This window comes from Callospermophilus lateralis, chromosome 12, assembly GCF_048772815.1.
Source record: "Callospermophilus lateralis isolate mCalLat2 chromosome 12, mCalLat2.hap1, whole genome shotgun sequence".
In the NCBI taxonomy this organism is placed as follows: domain Eukaryota; kingdom Metazoa; phylum Chordata; class Mammalia; order Rodentia; family Sciuridae; genus Callospermophilus; species Callospermophilus lateralis.
The window spans coordinates 31,945,319-31,964,635 of NC_135316.1; the positions used below are offsets into that span (position 1 = coordinate 31,945,319).

At 39.0% G+C, this 19,317-nt stretch overlaps 1 protein-coding gene across 2 annotated transcripts in view; it reads right to left on the reverse strand.

Annotated features, from left to right (window-relative positions):
- Positions 1-16,883: 16,883 nt before the first annotated feature.
- The window catches only part of Parp4 (poly(ADP-ribose) polymerase family member 4), a 93,731-nt gene continuing 91,297 nt past the window's right edge, over positions 16,884-19,317 (reverse strand). For both annotated transcript variants that reach the window (XM_076872145.2, XM_076872144.2), the window contains exon 34: positions 16,884-17,242. In XM_076872145.2, coding sequence (XP_076728260.2) covers positions 17,050-17,242 — 193 coding nt within the window. In that variant the 3' untranslated portion in view covers positions 16,884-17,049. The remainder of the gene's footprint in view (positions 17,243-19,317) is intronic.

Consider the following 19,317-nt stretch of genomic DNA (forward strand, 5'->3'; position numbering starts at 1 on the left):
CTCCCCAAAACAGCGTATCTGAAAGCTAGATTTGGCCCTACGTTGCCAATTTGTTGCTTGTCTTATTCAATTTGAGAAAACCATCTAGAGCCCAAAGGAAAAATGAGCCAGGGATATAAAAATCCCAGTTCTTCCAAGAAATACAACAATGAAAAATGAAGAGTTTCACTCTCATTAGTAATTAAAGAAGATCTATTTGCCATTTTAAAACTTGTTTAATACTTGAAAAATAGTCTTTTCAAGTAGTACTTATAAAAATTATAAACTTTAAAAACACATGAGATTTTTTTCATTACTTTAGAAATTATAGTTGTCTCTATTTCTTTATGTCTTTACAACCGAATTATTTTTCATTTCAGCTTTGGTAGTTTAAGTTTTGGTTCATTACCTTGCCTTCTGGGGATAGTTGAAAATGGGCAATACATTGAATATCTCGTATCCGAGGTGCTTGGGATCAGATTGTTTCAGATTTTGAAGTTTTTCAAAGTTTGGATTTTCACATTATGGGTGCTCTCCCTATACTCTATTCTTTCTGTCATATAGTACTTGCCATTATTTTGAATGTTTATTTTATTGCTTGACAGACTGTGGAAAGCAGAACAGTGCTTGACCATTTTTTATTGTTGTTTTGTTTTAAGAATTGATCTTTATGAAGAGATTTCTGACATGATTTGTGTTACATCTTGTGTTTTATTTTAGCTGCATCCAGAAGTAGCAGCAACAGCAGCAGTCCAATGGCAGGAGTTTCCATTAGGTCCCCAAATCAGAGTCTCCGCCTTGGCTTATCCAGATTAGCAGGAGTTAAGCCTTTGCATCCAAATGCCACTAGTAGCCGAGTGTGGTAGCAAAGAAATGTTTGATAGAATAACAGTTTTAAAAGTGTATTTATATTTGACTTGTGTTTAAGATTAAGGAGGGTATTGTAATATAGAAGAATCCTTTAACATGTCACATAAATGATCTTATCTGTTTTGTGATTATGTGCTCTAAAGAGCTCTTCAAGACTTCAAAAAGAAGTTTGTTCATAAGAAATACCTTCTCATGTCATTCCTTCTGAAGAGTTGTTCTGTTTTCTCATGTATCATAAGTCATTGTCTTTTTTAGTGGTTGTCAGTTTAATGTGGAGGAAGTCTGTATCATGCGCTGTACTTTTCTACTCACATGATGTTCCTTTGTGACACTTTAACTTTTCAGAGTGTATCTGACAAAGGGAAACATTCTCATTTCTTTCAAGAGATAGTTTGAAATCATATAAGCTACTTACGTTATATTGTCAGTTTTACTGCAAGGATGTTTGGTATTTTAGCCAAATCTTATTAATAGTAAGAATAAAGAATCATTTCACATATTACAATGGATACTGTATTATGGCATATGTCTCCTGCTTGGAAATTGATGATTATTATATAGCAAATATAATGACATTTTATGAACTCTTCATTGTCAAAACCTTAAATAAAAGTGAAAAAGTTTTGAAGTGCTCTTTTCTTGATACCATTGCATTTATCAGTCTCTATCTACATTTCTTAATAAAATAAAATAAAAATAAGCTCTGTTGAAAACTCAAACAAGGGGAAGCTGTTTCTTAATCACTTTATATGAAGCTTGTACTTTAAGGAGTGGCTGTCAAGTTCTTAATCATCCCTATTTTGATATTAGAGTTTTTCAGAAAGCTTAGGTTTGAGTTTATTGTGAATAAAAATAGTGATGATGCGGGCTGGGGTTGTAGCTCAGTGGCAGAGTGCTTTCCTAGCATGTGTGAGGCACTGGGTTCAATTCTCAACACCGCATACAAATAAATAAATGAAATAAATATCCATAGACGATTTTTAAGAATAGTGATGATTATATTTATGGTGAGAATTTCAACCTACTCTTGTTGAATGTTTAATAATAAATTTTCAGTCATGTTAAACATTAAAAAAATGTGTAATACCTATCTCAGTTCACATGGAACTTTCTATATTAACATGAAAAGAAGTAATTTTGAATTATGATTAAAGTGAGCACTCACTCTGTTGTATATTTTTTCTTACCTGGTATATATATATTTTTTTACTATCTATACCACACCTACCCTACCCCACTTTTTAAACATTATTTTCCAGTTAATATAATATTGAGTTATTCTATAGTGCATGCACTTCAACAGTAAACATTAAGGGCCTGCTCTGGTTTAGGTATTGATATCATTGATTACTCATTGCCCTTAACTTGAGAACTACTTTGTTTTGTTATTCATATTAATAGTTTCTATTTGAAATTTACTCTAAAGTATGTTAAAACACTTGCCTGGCTAAAAACACTACTAACCTTTAGTTGCCAAATCCAATGTACATTTTTTCTCTCCTTGTCTTATATACACTATTTATCACGCCCCAATCAAAATATTTTATGTCATTAGTTCATGTGACACCTTTCTTTTGTCATTTTCTCCCCACGTCCTGCTTACTCTTCATTATTTTGTAGCTTTCTAATCCTTTGTGTCGCCTATACTGTCTCTCACCACACTTCTCCACACTATCATGTTCTGTGCAGTTCCACTACACCCTCCCCGCTCTTCAAGTTTAGATGTTTCCAGACTCCAGTGATCACTACTTGTGACAGTGACTTCCAAATTACGATCATTATTCTACATCTTGATCTTGACACCAGACCTGCTGCTTGATGTTTGGCAACTGGACCTGAGTCAATCTGGATCCATCCATCAACAACTTCCTTCCTGTAGAATTTTCTGTTGATGCATGACACCACTATCAAGGCTGTCTAAGGTGTAATCCTGGGATTCCGTCTTTTATTTTTGCATCTGGCTACCAAGCTTTATTTCATTTTCTAAATTTCTTGAAACTGCTTTTCCATTTGCTCTTACCCTGAAATAAAATCACTTATTAATTCTAAGCGGCATCCTTGCCTTTTTGGGGGGCTGGGGGTGGACACTGAGGATTGAACTCAGGGGTGCTTTACCACTGTTACATCCCCAGCCCCCACCATACCCTTTTTATTTTAGAATTTGATACAGGGTCTAAGTTGCTTAGGGGGTCTGGCCACGTGACTGAGGCTGAGGCTGGCCTCGAACTCTAGATCCCCCTGCTGTGGCCTCCAGAGTTGCTGGGATTACAGCGTCTCCCATGGCGCTCAGCATCTTGATTCTCAATCTACTTTCCCTAACTTCCATAATGTGACTGGGAAATTTCCTAAAATCTGAACATGCACCTTTCTGCTTTACAGTCCACACACTCCTTAGCCCATCTAATTCCAAGCCACTTCATATATGACTGGTCGCCATCTGCTTTTTCAATCTTGTCTCATCTGACCCTGTATACCTTTGACCCTGCCTCATCAAACTGAGTGCTGGTACCCAGAATACTAGGCTTCCATATGGGTCTGGACCTTCAGACTTGTGGGGACTTACTTGCCTTCTTTACAGGGCTATATAATATTTGTTCTTAAAGCTCAAGTTCAACTTAGCTTTCATTTGCATGTCTATTTTCTCCCTGCATCAGACATTGTACTCCAGCATAAACTTATGTCATTCAACTATAACTTTCCTTTTCATGCGTCCTTAAAACCTGGTGCAGACTAAATGCTCAAGAAAGTGTTCATTTGATGAGTACATAGAACTTTTGCTATGTAGTTCCACATGCTTTTTTTGAGGAAGGTAAGGGAAGGGTTCCTTTCACGTGTCTGGTGTGCTTAACCTACTTTTATTTCTCTACCCTGGATTTTGTTCAAATGTTGCCTGGTCCGATTAAATAAATAAATAAATAAACAAACAAACTGGAGCAAAAGAAGGGGAGGAGGGGAAAGATGTGTTCTTTAGGTTGATGTAAAAGGTGATTTGGGACTGGACCAGAGAGCCTAAGCTCATTCAGCTGGAGTCACAAAAAGGGCACAAGTAGTTCCTATAGCAATGGAAGGAGGGTGTGGTCCTCCCTTTCACTCTGCAGGCCTCTCACCCAATCCTCTGCCGCCCCCAGGGCAGTCTGCGCCAGCCAGATGCAGCTCCTCCCACCCTCACCGGGACGAAGAAAGGGCCGAGGAGGCAGAAAGGAGCAAGCCTGAGCCCCCTAGGGTCGGCTAAGTCTTTCCAGGGAAGAAGATCTGCGGGCAGGAGCGGGTGGACGAAAGGTGTACCGAATGCAAAAAAGTAGACCGGCAAGTGTGCTCAGAGGAGACAGTGGGGCGGGTGTGGGTGCGCAGAGAAGGAAAATGCCTTTTTAGACCTTGCTTCGGCAGCCTCGCCCTCAGGACACTACTTCTGTATATTTTTCTGTTAAAAGAACTTTGCAACACCAACTCCAGAGGAGTGCGGGAAAGGGAGCGGGAGATTCTAGGGAATTGTTAAGACCTACCCTGAAACTGCTTCCAGCACTCACCCCAACAACTGGGGGTTGAAATTTTCTTCCTCCTTTTCTTCCTCTTCACTGCAGTTTCCCTTGGAAGTAATTAGGAGTCTGCAACCACAGGCCTTGCACGGCTGAGGCTGTGGCTGGCATTAGCATATTCCAGCCCGCCCCTTATTCCTGGTCGCACCTGTGCTCAGCTGGAGCTCAACCCTTTGACACTAGAGTGTGTTATTGTACACTAGAGTGTGTTATTCATACATCTGAAGCAAGCTTTGCTTCTGAGTGGTGCTTGCTTCAGCTCTTAGGAGGTCCCCAATATTAGCAAGTTTTTCCTTTAAAAAGATGATGAACAATGCAAACTGAGAATTTCAAAGTCTAGTTATTTTGTGACATTTGCTATGTTTGAAATATCCACAAGCCCGTGAGGGCTTGAGAAATGACCCCTCTAACATGTTTTAAATAACTGCCAGCATCATTAATCATAATTCAAATTTCACTGTTCAGCTTATAGAGCATTGATATAGAAAAATTCAACCCGCCTTAGAAACAACTAATATAACTATCTTTTGTCTTGTTTGAGTGATTTCATCACCTGCATGTGGTAGGTGTGTAAATATAGGGGTTCTAAGAAATTCTTCAAACAGGGATGATACCTAATTGGTTCAGAGATTTAAGCCTTCTCTGCTTTAGTCCTTATTCATGGGGGAAAAATCTCTAGCAGTGCCAGCCACTGAACTTGGCCCTCTCCAACTCCATGTTGCTGTCTACAACTTGACTAGAATGCATGCTTCTCAAACTCGTGGAGGACCAGGAGCTGAGAGTTGTGGCTTTAGATGACTCCAACCCCCATGTGAGTGTGGTGTGACAGCTACATTAATAAAAATACAACAACCACTTCAAGGGATGTAATGGTTTCCCTTCCTGATTTAGTAATGACTAGAACACAGGTTAGGCTCCAGAAAACTGTAGCCACTTCAAGAGATCATAAAAAACTAGAAAATAGAGGGGGAACAAATCACAATGCAGGCTCTGTCAGGCTTAGATCATGCTCTATCATAGGAAAAGGTATTTAAGACAACCCCCCACAATGCCAGAAGATGGGTAAGTGCCCAGGAGAGTAATAATAATAATAATAATATTTTTCTATTTAAGGTTTGAACACTTGAGAACTCTTGAGTAGGAAGGAAGGCAGATTTGTTCTTTGTTGCTTCCCAGAGAATAGCAAAGGATCAGTAGAAGATATTTTGCTCAATATCAGTTATTCTTCCTACAGATTTTTATTGAGCCAACCATTTGTAAATTAACAGCTAAGTGTGAGATGAGTTTCCTGGAAAAACAGTGGGCTGTGTCTGAGGAATGTTCCAGCACAGACACATGATTGTCAAGAAAACCATAGAGAGGATTCCTGCCCAGGCAGGGAAAATGGACAGGATGGTCTTTAAAGTCTGTTACACCTCTTAAGAGTCTGGGGTCACTGAATCATGAAGAATTTCAAGGACAATGCAGAGGGGCAGAAGTGAGTGTCCCTTAAATACATTAAACACATTGTTTCCATTTCAAAGAGAGGCAAAGGGGCAGGGTCACTCCTATCCCTTCACTGCCACAATTTATTTTTATTTTTTTCCTAGTTTTTGGGAGTAGTCAGGTTTTTAAAATTATAATTATTGGCAAAATATTGTACAAATTGAAGGATTCACTGCAATATTTCCATGCCTATATACATGGTGCATTATTTATGTCCAGCCGCCCTTCTTCCATTCAAGCCCCCCTCCCTTACCCCTTCCTTTTAGCACCCTTCCCAGTACCTAAAAGTCCCTCTTAATTCCTCAGTGTTCCCACTCCCTGTTGTCCTTCCCCATCTCTAGTGACCACTATTCTGTTCTGTACTTCTACAAGGCTGAATTTTTGGTCTCCTTAAATGAATGAGAACATGTGGTATATATCTTTTCAGTGTCTGGGTTATTTCACTCCAAAATAATGTTATCTAGATGCATCCATTTTACTACAAATAACAGGATTTTCATTTTGTGTGTGTGTGTGTGAGTGTGTGTGTGTGTGTGTGTGTGTGTCTGACTAGTAATCCAATATGTGAATATACCATATTTTCTTTATTCATTCATCTGCTAAGGGCATCTGGGTTGATCCCATATTTTGGCTATTGTGAATGGTGCTGCAACAAACATGGGGGTGAAAGTATCTTTGGTACCAAGGTTTCAACTCCTCTAGGTATATGCCTAGTTGTGGCATTGCTGGGTCCTATGGTAATTTTATTTTTAGTTTTTTGAAGCATCTCTTATTGTGTTCCACAATGACTGTATTAATTTACATTCCCACAAGCACACTGCCACATTTTTTTGTCCCAAGGAATAAAGATTAAGCCACTAACAATGGCTATGGAAATACTGAAATCATAAATCATAACAGGTAACTCTCAGAAGACATTTTCTTTGAGGACATTGAAATACTCTACACACAGATAATACTTATGTAGAAGATGCTGTGCAATGATGCTGGTACCATTGTTTGTGGGGCAGTCTTGCCCTACAGACTCCCAAATCCTTGAAAACAAGGATTCTGTTTTCTTTATCTTTAATTCCCCATGCTTAACATAGTTGCTGGCCCACAGTTTATGCTCTGAACATTTTTGATGAATTATCTAAACGATTTCAGATTTCTATTCTTCCAGAAAATTGGTACCAAGAATTTTCAATGGACAAGCCACTGACCTCGCTTGTTCTTATAAGGAATTAAAGTAAATAAAAACAAGCTCATCAAGAGGCATACATGGAGATGAGATTAAAAAAATATATACATCTAAGATAATTAAGTAGTAACATTAAAGCTATTGATCAGGTGACAAAATGAGAAAAAGAAATACTGTTGAATTTCAGAAGAAAGAGAGTGGTGTGGAGAGGTAGGGAAATTCCGATCTACTTATAAGAAAATAACAAATTTTTTTTGATTCATTTTTTAGATTGATTTCTCAAAGGAACATTCGCTTCAAGCCGGGTGCTATGGTGCAAGCCTATAATCCCAGTGGTTTGGGAGGCAGGAGGACCATGATTTCAAAGCTAGCCTCAGCAATTTAGTGAGGCCCTAAGCAACTCGGTGAGACCCTATCTCTAAATAAATACAATAGGGGCTGGGGATGTGGCTCAGTGGTTAGGTGCCCCTGGGTTCAATCCCTGGTTCCAAAAAAAAAAAAGAATATTTGTTAACTCTAGCTCTGAACTAAGTAAGTTTGTTTTCTTTAATCCTTCATGCAACAAGATACAAATATAGACATATTTTAATTCTTTTTCTTCATCATTTGCCATATATTTTGAGGATTAAAAAATGGCATTTTCAAAGCTTTGAGTAGGGAGCAAGTGTTATTTTTGGAAGTCAGATTGAATACATAAAGAAAGGCACAAAATAGTCTGTGATAACTACAGAATCATGAAAGGGAGGGAAATAATGGAATAAGTCATAAAAGTATGTGTCAGGAAGGGGCAAAATTGTGATGTATGCAGACAAGGGGAGAAATAAAAAATGTCCATGTATTTCTGCCCCTTTCAATACTTTATTCACACAAATTACTCAATACAGTTTCACTCTATAGGTTCTTAATCAAGAAAACGACAATCCTTAATGCTAGGCTCTGCAATAGACATAATCAATTCACAGCAAACTATTCTAGATTGATTGATTCACAGCACACAATTCTAGATTAATTCTAAGCACCGCAAAACACACTTAATCATGACAGACTAATGACAGACATTCCCTCTGCATGGTAAGTTCAAAAGTCTTAAGCCTTAGGCTTTATGTCCAGCAGATGCACACTCACTCAGATCGCAGTGACCAGGTCCGGAACCCAGGAGTGGACGACCAGTTGAGGACTGGGGAGGAGGGAGAAGTTTCGCTCTCACCAAGGTCCAGACGAGGTGGTAGAGTTTGAGAGCGGTGAGGATCACACAGAAGATCAGGAAACAATGATGAGTGATGGGATGTCCGGTCCTCATCAGGCTCTCCAGCTCGAGTGCATCCTTGTTTCGGCTGGCTGAATCCCTGTTCATTTGCTCTATCATTTATACTAAATTTTGGGGCTCTTGATCCCCCTTTCAATCCTTATCAGCTACCACCGGATTTCTCAGTGACATAATTCACCCTGGGGTCAGAAATATCTGGTCTGGTGGTCTCCACCCTGATCTTCTCACCTTTCCCTTTTATCAGGCAAGGACAGCCTGCCAGGGGCTTCACTCTGTTTATCAGGGTGAGGGGAAGGAACTTGTTTGTGGCCATACTGGAGGGCTCTGTGGGTGTGCCTAGTGAGACTGCAGGTTTCAAACTGGAGTTTTTAAAATGGAGTTGCTTAAGCTTAGGACTAAGGCCATCCTAACAGTGTGTGTGTGTGTGTGTATGTGAGAGAGAGAGAGAGAGAGACAGTGTTTTTATAGAATTAGAATTTTAGGAGGTCATCTGGTTCACCTGGTCATCTTGTTTTATAGACAAGGAAAGTGAAAATCTGGAGAAGACATAGGGCTCATTCAGAATCATGGCAGCATCAAGGCTAGACTCCAAGTCCCCATGTTGTCTTCAGGGCTTTCTTCTCTTTATGTACAGAGCTGCCACAGCTGGACAGAGAAAAGAGCTTCAGTTGTTTGGAAAGATGAACATTTACTTCCACAGTCTCCATTCCCCTGGGAAGTAGATGAAGGGAAGACTGATGAAGAGCCTTAGAATAAAAAAGTGTTGTATTCATTTTTCTCCAGTGTTGGGACTTTACGAATCCTATGTCCAGTTGAAGGTGAAAATTGACCTGTTCAGTCTCCCAAATTATCCCCAAGATCATACTTGCTCTCTGTCTTCTCCATCACTGCTTTGGCTGAGGCCCTCATCATTTCTCACCTGTGCACCCCAAATGGCTAACTGAGCTCCTCGGAATCATGCTCCGTGCTATTGCCAGAGAGATGTTTCCAAAACACAAATCTGATCTTGTCAGCTCAGATTTAGCACAATCACATAGCCCTCAAGATTTTAACTTGGACTATATGATGCGTATGACACTTTATGACAATCTAACCCTCCTTTCTGACCCTCTGCCAGTGATATCTGATTCCTGTGATTGCAGTTTCTAGAAAATCCACATTTAATTCTCTGTGCAGTCTCATCCATCTTACCTTGGCTCTGTGCCCATCCTGCTCATCCTTCAAGAACAGGCTGCTTTTCTCAGATGTGAGGGTTAACCCCACTCTCCCAGCAGGGTCAGCCAGAATCTCAAAGTGTGCTCCATGCACTCTTTAGATATGTCTGTTAGTGTGTGGATCACATGCTCTGTAACGGTCTGCTTCCATGGTCTCCTCTCCTAGAGAGCAAATTCTCCTTTAGAGCACAGACTGTATCTGGTGGAATTGACTCAACAAGCGTTTGCAGAAAGAGAGGAAGGAAGGAAGGAAGGGAAGGAAGAAGTCAAACTGCGTCAGTAGAGAAGAGACTAACACTTTTTTGTTTACTTTTCAAAGATTTTTTTTCATGTGTGTGTGTGTGTGTGAAAATAAATGTTCCCCTAGCCAAGTATGGTGACACCAGCCTGTAGTTCTAGCTACTTGGGAGACTGAAGTGGGAGGACCACTTGGAGTTCAAGGCCAGCCTGGGCAACTTGACAAGATCCTATATCTTAAAAAAACAAAACAACTTGATGATCTTACCTTCTCCAGTCCTACTCCTCAGAAGTAATTTTTTTTATAGTTCCTTTCTTCCAAATCCTTCATTACACCTGTATAAAAAAGTATGCAAACATCTTTTAAAAAATAAATATAGAATCATATTATATGCGTTCTTTTACTGGTTTTGCTCAATATGTTACGAGCATACATAAAGATCAACCACTTTTTTTTGAGATCCAATCATAGCCATTTAATTTTTTTCAGATTTCTGTTCTTTATTTTTTAAAATATTCAATCCTAGGTATATACAGATATAAAAGGCAAGATATGAATTCAAAATTTCTATAGTAATATTCACTCCTATTCCTTAGGGGTGATTCCTTTCCCTGACATTGAGTAGCTATTGATTACTAACTGGTTATAGATTAAATAAACAATATCAAATAAACTTATAATATTCCTTGAGTCTTACTTTTCCTTAAGCCTATGCCATATCATTTTGATTAATGTTTAAGATAGCTATAAAATGACTCTTCTATTTTTATTTTTAAAAAGGTTTTTTGTATTTGTTTTTTAATTTTAATGACAGTAGGATTTTTTTTCGACATATCATACGTACATGGAGTGTAACTTCCCATTCTTGTGGTTGAACATGATGTGGAGTTTCACTGGTCATGTGTTCATATATGAACAGAGGAAAGTTAAATCTGATTCATTCTACTGTCTTTCCTATTCCCATCCACTGCCCTTCCATTCATCCCCCTTTGTCTATTCTTCCCTCTCTTCCTCCTTATTGTGTGTTAGCATCACTTATCAGTGAGAACATTCTGCTTTGGTTTTTGGGGACTGGCTTATTTGATCTACCTCATTTAAAAAAAAATGATTGCATCACATCCCATAAAATATATGTGTGCCATATTTTAAATTTCCCATCATTTAGAGATAAGTAAGTTCTAATTTTTAAATATTTATGTTGCAATACGTATCCTGATTTGTCTTTAGTCTTTGAATAGTTTCAACATGGTGACACCACCATGTTGATTATAGTGTCTGCAAGAGCTTACCAGTGTGGAGTGAGTGATGTGCAGAAGCCGGGATGACTTTTGCTTTGGTCCCTGTTCTGCCCCTATTTCTTGTGTATTTTATTCCCTTAGCTCTTGATAGAGTTAGAGACTGTAAAGGGACTTCCAAGGGACACAGAGTGGAGATTCCACAATTTTTTGCTAATGTATAAGTGTCCCAGGAAACTTCGAAGGCTCACCATCCAGTTATATGAATCACTACTCTAATTAGATTCCATGGTATTATACAAATCTTTCTATCTGTTTCTTTCTGTGACATTTTTATTGGTGCTTTATAGTTTTACATAATGATGGGATCTGTTGCACATATTTATACATGCACACAATATAACTCTATAATTTGGCCAATATCACTCCCCTAGCACTTTCCTCATCCTGCCCCCATCTCCAAGTCTTTCCATCTTGCAGTCAGTTAATTAGTCATAGAATTGTGCTCTGCATGAAGAAAGTACAAAATGGATGAATAAGATCCAGAGAAAAAGTTTCTACCAAACTTCCTCCTTTCTTTTTCTGTAGGCATTAATCTAACCCAGTAGCCCACTAGTGTATGCATATTGTAGGGGGGAATATTGTATTTGTGGCAATAGAATGGGGTTTCTTTTGCAGTTAACTAGGGGAAATGGTGTTTGCTGGGGGTCTTAAACTGCTAACCACGTGCTTTACTCCTCCTCCTTCCCTGGCTCCTGCCTCTCCCTCTGCCCTCCAAACCCTATCATACCACTAGAAGGGAAGCAAGAGGAAAAGCAGAGAGTCCAGTCTGCCCTTGCTTTTGTGTCTGCCCGCTTCTTTCCTTCAGGCCCACCCTTCTTTCTTCTCTCTGGAGTGTGTGGACCATTACTTATATTTATTCCTACTGCCAATTAATTTTTTCTGCTCTCCTTCCTGGAAGACTCAGATGGATGATAAAAAGCCAAGGAAACCGAGTTTGACTTCCTTCCCAATTTTGAAAGCAAAAAAGAAGCAAAATTTCACCTCTGTGAAGGTAAGGATTCATGAATTTCAACTAGTGACAAGAGATATCATTGTGAAATCTTGGGACCTGGCAGTTGTTATGCCCAAGCACCTTTGAGGATAGTATAAGGGGAAGATATGAAGGCCCCAGCTGATTGGTGGAGGTCTGGGTGGGCTTGGAGGGAAAAGCAGCCAGACAGGGAAGATTTCATCTAACAGGCAGCTTGCATTTGGGAGCCTCTGGATTAGTGACTTATCCACAGTACCTTTTAGAAGTTTTTAGAGTTGTTATTTGATTTTCCCGCGGTGTGTGATGATTTGCTAAGAGATGCTATGATGTATGTGGGGGTCCCTGCCTTCTCCAAAGAATGTATAAAACTGCTGCAAACCCTGGGCTCGGGCCTCTCAGCATCACCAGTTGCTTTGTGTGCACGCGGAGGACCGAGCTAGCTCGCAATAAACACCTCTTTGCTGCTTACATCGATCTTGGGTCTCTGGTGGTCTTTTGGGGGTCCCGAATTCGAGCATAACAGCCTGTGTTCTGAAGATGACACTAGGGGTGCGGGAGAAAGTTCTGGAAGAATTCAGCACAAAAGTTGGCTTGGGACAAGGATTTTATTTATTTATTTTAAAAAAACTTGTCACCACTACATGTGTTAATGAGCTCTGAGGGATTGTGTGTAAATAGAGATATTGGTGAATAACTCATAAAAAATGATTCTGGGTATGAAAGCATATCATAAAAATAGAAGGGAGACCAGTAGAACAGGGTAAGTGTCCAGGGGGAAGGAGGAGGAGGGAAAAGGAAGGTTTTGGGGAATGAAACTGACAACATTAGTCATATTGTGTGCAAGTACAAATATGTAACAACAGATCCCAGTATGTAAATTATAATGCACCAGTAAATAAATGGGAAAAAGAAAGAGAAAAAATGTTTAAATTGCAGGGAAATAATGTACTTACTAAGAAATTTTAAGGACAGGCCTAGGAGATGAAAGTTGATATCTCAAGAATATTATGGCAGAAAAGAAAACAGGCTCTGAATGATGAAGATCCTGCTCAGCATGTAGCCTTCCTGCCCATTAAACCCCTGCTCTTCCTTTCCTTCCTTTTAGAAGCCCTTTGTGGCTGTGAATAGTGGTGTCCACTTATGATTTCAGCTACTCAAGAGGCTGAAACAGGAGGATTACATGTTCTAAGTGAGCCTGAGTAACTTAGTGAGACCTTGTCTCAAAATAAAACATTTTAAAAATGCTTAGGGCTGCAGCTCGGTGGTAGAGCACTTGCCTACCATACGTGAGGCCTTGAGGTCAAATCCTTATAATAATTAATAATAATAAATAGAAAATAAAGAGTCCTTTGTATCTATGAGTTCCCTAAAATGGTCTGTGCTGATAATAAACTGCCATTTTCTTTGATTTGCTAACTTTCCAAATTTTTTCCCTTGCCCTAACAACTTCTCTTCAAGTATTGGCTTTCAAGTATCATGTCATACCCGCATGTGTCCACCAATATCAAATGCCAAAACAGGCCAAAGTAAACTTGGGGCAGGAGGTGGGAGGATTTGGTTGGAAGGAATCAGCAAGGGGACTTCTGGAGTATAGGGTTCTGTTTCCTGAAATACATACCAGTTACATGTGTTCAATTTGTGAAAAATCATCAGTCTGTATACTTATATTATGTATATGCTCTTCTGTGTGTGTTATGCTTCAACTGAAATTTTTTTAAAAAGGCATAAATGGGGCTGGAATGTTTATCAGTGGCAGAGCCAGGGCCGCTGGTCAGAATGACGCCTGGCATTTGCTAGAGGGAATGTTTGAAAGGTGACGCCAGTGAACCATTGAGATGATTATTTGAGTTAAGCTATATATAATTCCTGTGATGCTGGATTGATTGTATTGTATATTTGGGCGGCTCTTGCTGCCTCGGGCCTCACTACTTTGGAGTTCTCACGCTACTTTGAAGTTCTCGCGGGGATTCCTGAGAGTTCCCGTTGGATGGGGAAGTGCCGGAGGAGGGATTTCTGGTGTGGGAGGGTTCTGGAAGGGCCGCGTGGGTGGCATTGGCGGAAAAGTGCGCGTGCAGTGCCGGTGAGAGTTGAAATAAAGTAGGTGCTGTTTGAACCTACAAGGCTTTGTGGCGGCTCGGCTATTCATGCCCAGCCAGACTGAGGCACAGAGCACTTGCCTAGGATGCATGAGAATGAGAACCTGGGTTTCTTTTTTCTTTTTTTTTTTTTTTTTAGGACTGGGCTTGATCCCCAGCATCCTAACAGAAAATTATAACAGAGACTTAACATGACTACTTTTGCTAAAAAGCACTGACTCTTCGCTTCAGCCTGCAGATGCTCAATGGGTACCTTAAAGCAGGATAAGACTTGACATCCCTGTCTTCATTTTGTATGTCTCCCTTATTGCCTTAAACTTTGGGTTAGATTCCTGCTCAGCTTAGCACATAGACATGTTAATCACTTAAGGAGTGTTCATCCAAAATTGGTACTCTGTCCTTTCAATGCTGAAGACACCAAGATTAACTAAGGTATTTTCAAGATTTGGAGGGCTATTCAACTGTCAGCTTTGACAATGTCTTGTTTCAGACCCCCTAGAAGTCTCCAATCATTGCCCTATATCTTCTAAAACAGCTAAGTCTTGAAGGCAGATTGTCCAAAGATGAGACCTCCTCCCCTAACCTCCTCAACAGAAACACACACCAAACAGGAGCATATTTCTCACCCTTATCCGCATCCCAGTTCTTTCTCTATTTAACCCTAAAGCTCATGTCATTACCCCCAAAGACAGGGCTGAAAAGCTTTCTTTCATTTATCTTCCCCAATATGACTATATTCATTTCCTGGTTTTCACTACTACTCTTTCTTTTTGTTTCCTTGGTAAGAAATCAGACTTGATTTGTTGGGATCCCCTGGGTTAGATTGCTGGCCTACTATTCCAGTAACAAGGGTGGCCATGCCTTACTGAGTCTTCAAACTGTGGGTGGATCTGATGCTGTCTCCAGGTAGATAATGTCAGAACCTAATTGAATTAGGGGACATCTGGCAGGCACCAGCATTGCTTGCTTGGTAGGGAGGGAAGGACCTCCCACATTTGGTATCACAGCAAGAAACTGAGAGTTTGGTTTAAATTCCTTATCTTTAAAGTACTCTAGCTGGATGGCCAGCCAGAATGAAATCCTGTCAATTGACACAGGACAATTAGCTATTTCAAACTCCAACACCAACTTCAGGAATGTTTCGGAACTGAGACTTTTCACTGTTCTGGCATGTTGAGCAAATACTTGGCAGATACACATTGGTATGAGCAAATCAGTTGTTCACAGCTATTGGGTCAACATCTATTTAATGGTCAGGCCCTTGCTGTAGCTATTGTACGAAAACATAACATCATCTTGCTTCCACCCATATCTGGCAAGGCAGGAGCAGTTTTTTCTTTTTCTTTTGCAGTGATGGGGATCAAACTCAGGACCTTGTATATGCTAGGCAAATATATTAACCCTGAGCTATACTTCCAGCCCCTGAAGCAGTTTTTTCTTAGTTTGTTTTTCTTTATGACTATAATAACCATACATAAAATAGGAACATCTTCTCCTTCATTGGTTTTATATCTTCCTGAGTTAGGTAGTCTCTCTGGATTTTATGTATTGAAAGGAAAGTTTCCACCGGGCTTGGTGGCGCACGCCTATAATCCCAGTGGCTTGGGAGGCTGAGACAGACAGGAGGATCCTGAGTTCAAAGCCAGCCTCAGCAACTTATGAGGCTCTAAGCAACTCAGAGAGACCCTGTCTCTAAATAAAATACAAAAAAGGGCTGGGGATGTGCCCCAGTGATTGAGCACCCCTTGGTTCAATCACCAGTACCAAAAAATAAAAAACAAGAAAGGAAAGTTTCCAAATATAGGCAAAAACTGTTTGCTTTTTCTTTTTAAAATTAATACTTATATTTAGATTACTATAAACAAAACTTTAAAAAAGGTTATTAGTGATGGCCCAGGAAATTAGACTTGGTTATAATCAGGATATTAGAGGTCATGAAGGTGAAGGCAGGACTTAAAGTGAAAAGAAAATCTTGAACCACATATGAGGGGCAAGTCCTGGGTATTTGGTGAATGGCAGCAATGAGGCTAGCCAAAAAAATTTCAGATGAACTGGTGTTTTACATAGAGGGAGACAAGTTTGGCTTAGAATGGAAGAAGGTGGAAAGTAACCTTCTTCCTTTCATAAAATATAACTCAAAATGAATCATAGCTTGGCATGATGGCACTGCCTATAATTTTAGCTACTCTGGAGGTTGAGGCAGAGGAGGATTTTGAGGCAAAAGAATCAAAAGTTCAAGGCCAGTCTGGACAAATTATTGAGACCCTGTTTCAAAATAAAACATTAAAAGGTCAGAGATATAGTTCAGTGGTAAAGCACCCCTGTGTTTAATCTCAAGTACCATAAGATACGGTAAAATAAAATTTAAAAAATGCAAACCAGAAAACTTCTAGAAAATAGCAGAAATCTAGATGATCTTGGAGTTGGCAATGGGTTTTTAGGATGCAACACCAAAAAGAAAATCATCCATGGAAAAATTGCTTGAGACACAAGTTCAAGATCAGCCTGAGCAAAATAGTGAAGTCCTAAGCAACTTGACAAGACCCTGTCTCAAAATAAAAAATAAAAAGGGCTGAGGATGTGGCTTGGTGGTTAAGTGCCCGTTGGTTCACTCCCTGGTTACTCCTGAACACCCCCCACCCCCCCCAAAAAAAAATCCAAACCAAATCAAACAAAAAAATCTCTCATCACCTTAAAACACTGAAACAAATACATGTCTAACATTGTAATTTTCATTTTATTATTGCTTGTTAGTTGGTTAAAATAATCAATTTTGCTTCGATTTACTTAAAAGGGATTGGTTGCTATACCGAATAAAGTCATAATTAAATATCCTAATAGGTACCTGTTAATATTTGATTATTTTTGACATAAAAATGTGAGTAAAGTTAAAAAAAAAATACAATTTCATTGGATTCAGCCTTGACTGTAATAAAGAACTGTGTTAAGAGAAGTGGTGGCTGGTAGTTGAATTCCCAGGAGTTGCTTAGTGGCTGAATCCCAGTCTTTTCCCAGTTCAAGCCGTTGGCAGATAGATGAATACTGTCCTTCCATTCTTCTGACCCATTCACTTGCTTTTCTTATTTTCTCAAAATCCCAGGGAATATTCCTAGATTAAAAAAATAGTAAATGTTTCCATCAATTTCAGAACATAATTACAAGTGAAATATAATGTGGTAATAAATCCTTCACCTTATATCAAACAAAATGATTCTGTCAAAATTTAAGATGTTTAATAAAAGCATTTCTCCTTGAGAACTGAGGAGAGTTCTTCTCCCAGTAATGACATGGAGATTTGAGGTAATTCAGTACATTTTCAAGTCTACTGCTCCCATCACTCCCCAACTCCCACTGTGTCCCTCAGGAGTTTTTGCTGCCCACTCAAGCTGCTTCTTCTAGTCTCTCTATATTTGTTCTGTTCCACTCTTTTTTTTTTTTTTTTTTTTTTTGTACTGGGGATGTAGCTCAGTGGTAAAGCACCCCTAGGTTCAATCCCCAATGCAACAAACAAACAAACAAATGAGCTGGGGATTAGTTTAGTAGTGCAGCACATTAGCATACTCAAGGACCTGGGTTCAATCCCAAGCACTTAAAAAAAAAAAAAAAATCATCCAAAGTTGCCAAAGAACACATAAGTTCCAAAAATGTCCTGTTATATTCAGTTTTCTCAAATCAATGATAAAATGCAGACATTATATGATATTTTTTTTGTTAAAACCATTTTCATTGTTTTGTCTCCTCACAGCATTAACTATGATATTCATTTTTTGCAAGGTCTGCTTTTACTAGGATGCCAGAAAAACTTAAATCTGGATCCACAAGAGGCAGGTATTTCCAAACAGCAGTAATAACTCTTATTCCCCCCTTTTCAATTTAGTATGGTCTATTTACATAGCCAGGCAGAGTGAGAGCTGGATGATTTCAATCAGAAATTTTAAGACAGTCCACCCCTGCACCACCTCTATCAGGCAAGAAGCAAACAAAATGGTTCCTGCCAGAGCTGGAAAAGGTAGTATGACATACTGAGTTCTTTAGGAAACCAAACTGGCAAATTTTGTGTGTGTGCTGGCAACTGGACTCAGGGTCTCGCATGTGTTAAGCACACATTCTATGTTAAGCTACATCCCCAGCCCATGTCCTCTAAACTTTTTTTTTTATCAGCCATTCCATTAGTAAGAAAATCTTGTTGATATCCTCCCATGTAATGTACTAGTACATTAATGTTAGGTATGTCTGAACTAGAAAAGTAGGAAAAAAGTTTACAATATGCAACAAACAAATATTTTAAATATTTACAATAGTTTTATTTATTAAAGTGCCAATAAAACATCTTGCTTTCACAATATGATATAGTAAAGAATAATGTGATGCAATATATTTCATCAATTTTGAAAATCTTGATTTATACTTTGTGATATTACAATTCAAAAGTTGGTTCAGAGTTGGCTATGATGGTGTGTGTGCCTGTGGTCCCAAGCTACTCAGGAGACTGAGGTAGTAGGGTCTCTTGAGCCTGGGAGTACAAGATTAGCCTGAGCAGAGCTGGGGTTGTGGCTCACTGGTAAAGTGCTTGCCTCATATGTGCAAGGCACTGGGTCGATTCTTAGTACTACATATAAATAAATGAATCATCAACGTTCATCAACAACTAATATATATATATATATATATATATATATATATATGTATATGTATATGTATATGTATATGTATACACACACACACACACACACACACACACACACACACAAAGACTGGCCTGGGCATTAGCAAAATCCTCAACTAAAAAAAAAAAGTTCAAGTTATTAACACTTGTTCTAATATCTGTCATAGCTGGAAAAGACCTAAATAGAAGAACCATCTGAACCTGGTTCCAAAAATCATCTATGGATATTCCAAAGGCATACAGGATCAACTTACTAAGTTAAGAGTACCAAATCAGAATCCAGAAGATCTGAGTTCCAGTTTAAGCTATACTCTCTGAGACTTTTTCCTGTGCAGCCTAAGGCAAAAATACCATGTCAGCCCTGCCTACCACAGGAACTTGTGGGCAAGCTCTCACCTGTGAACAAATTCTCTTTATACTTACAAAGTAGTACATACATATAAGATAATTCCATGTAGTTTTTTGTAAGGTTTATCTAAAAAATGGTTGAAAATACAAGTGAGTTGCTTATTACTATA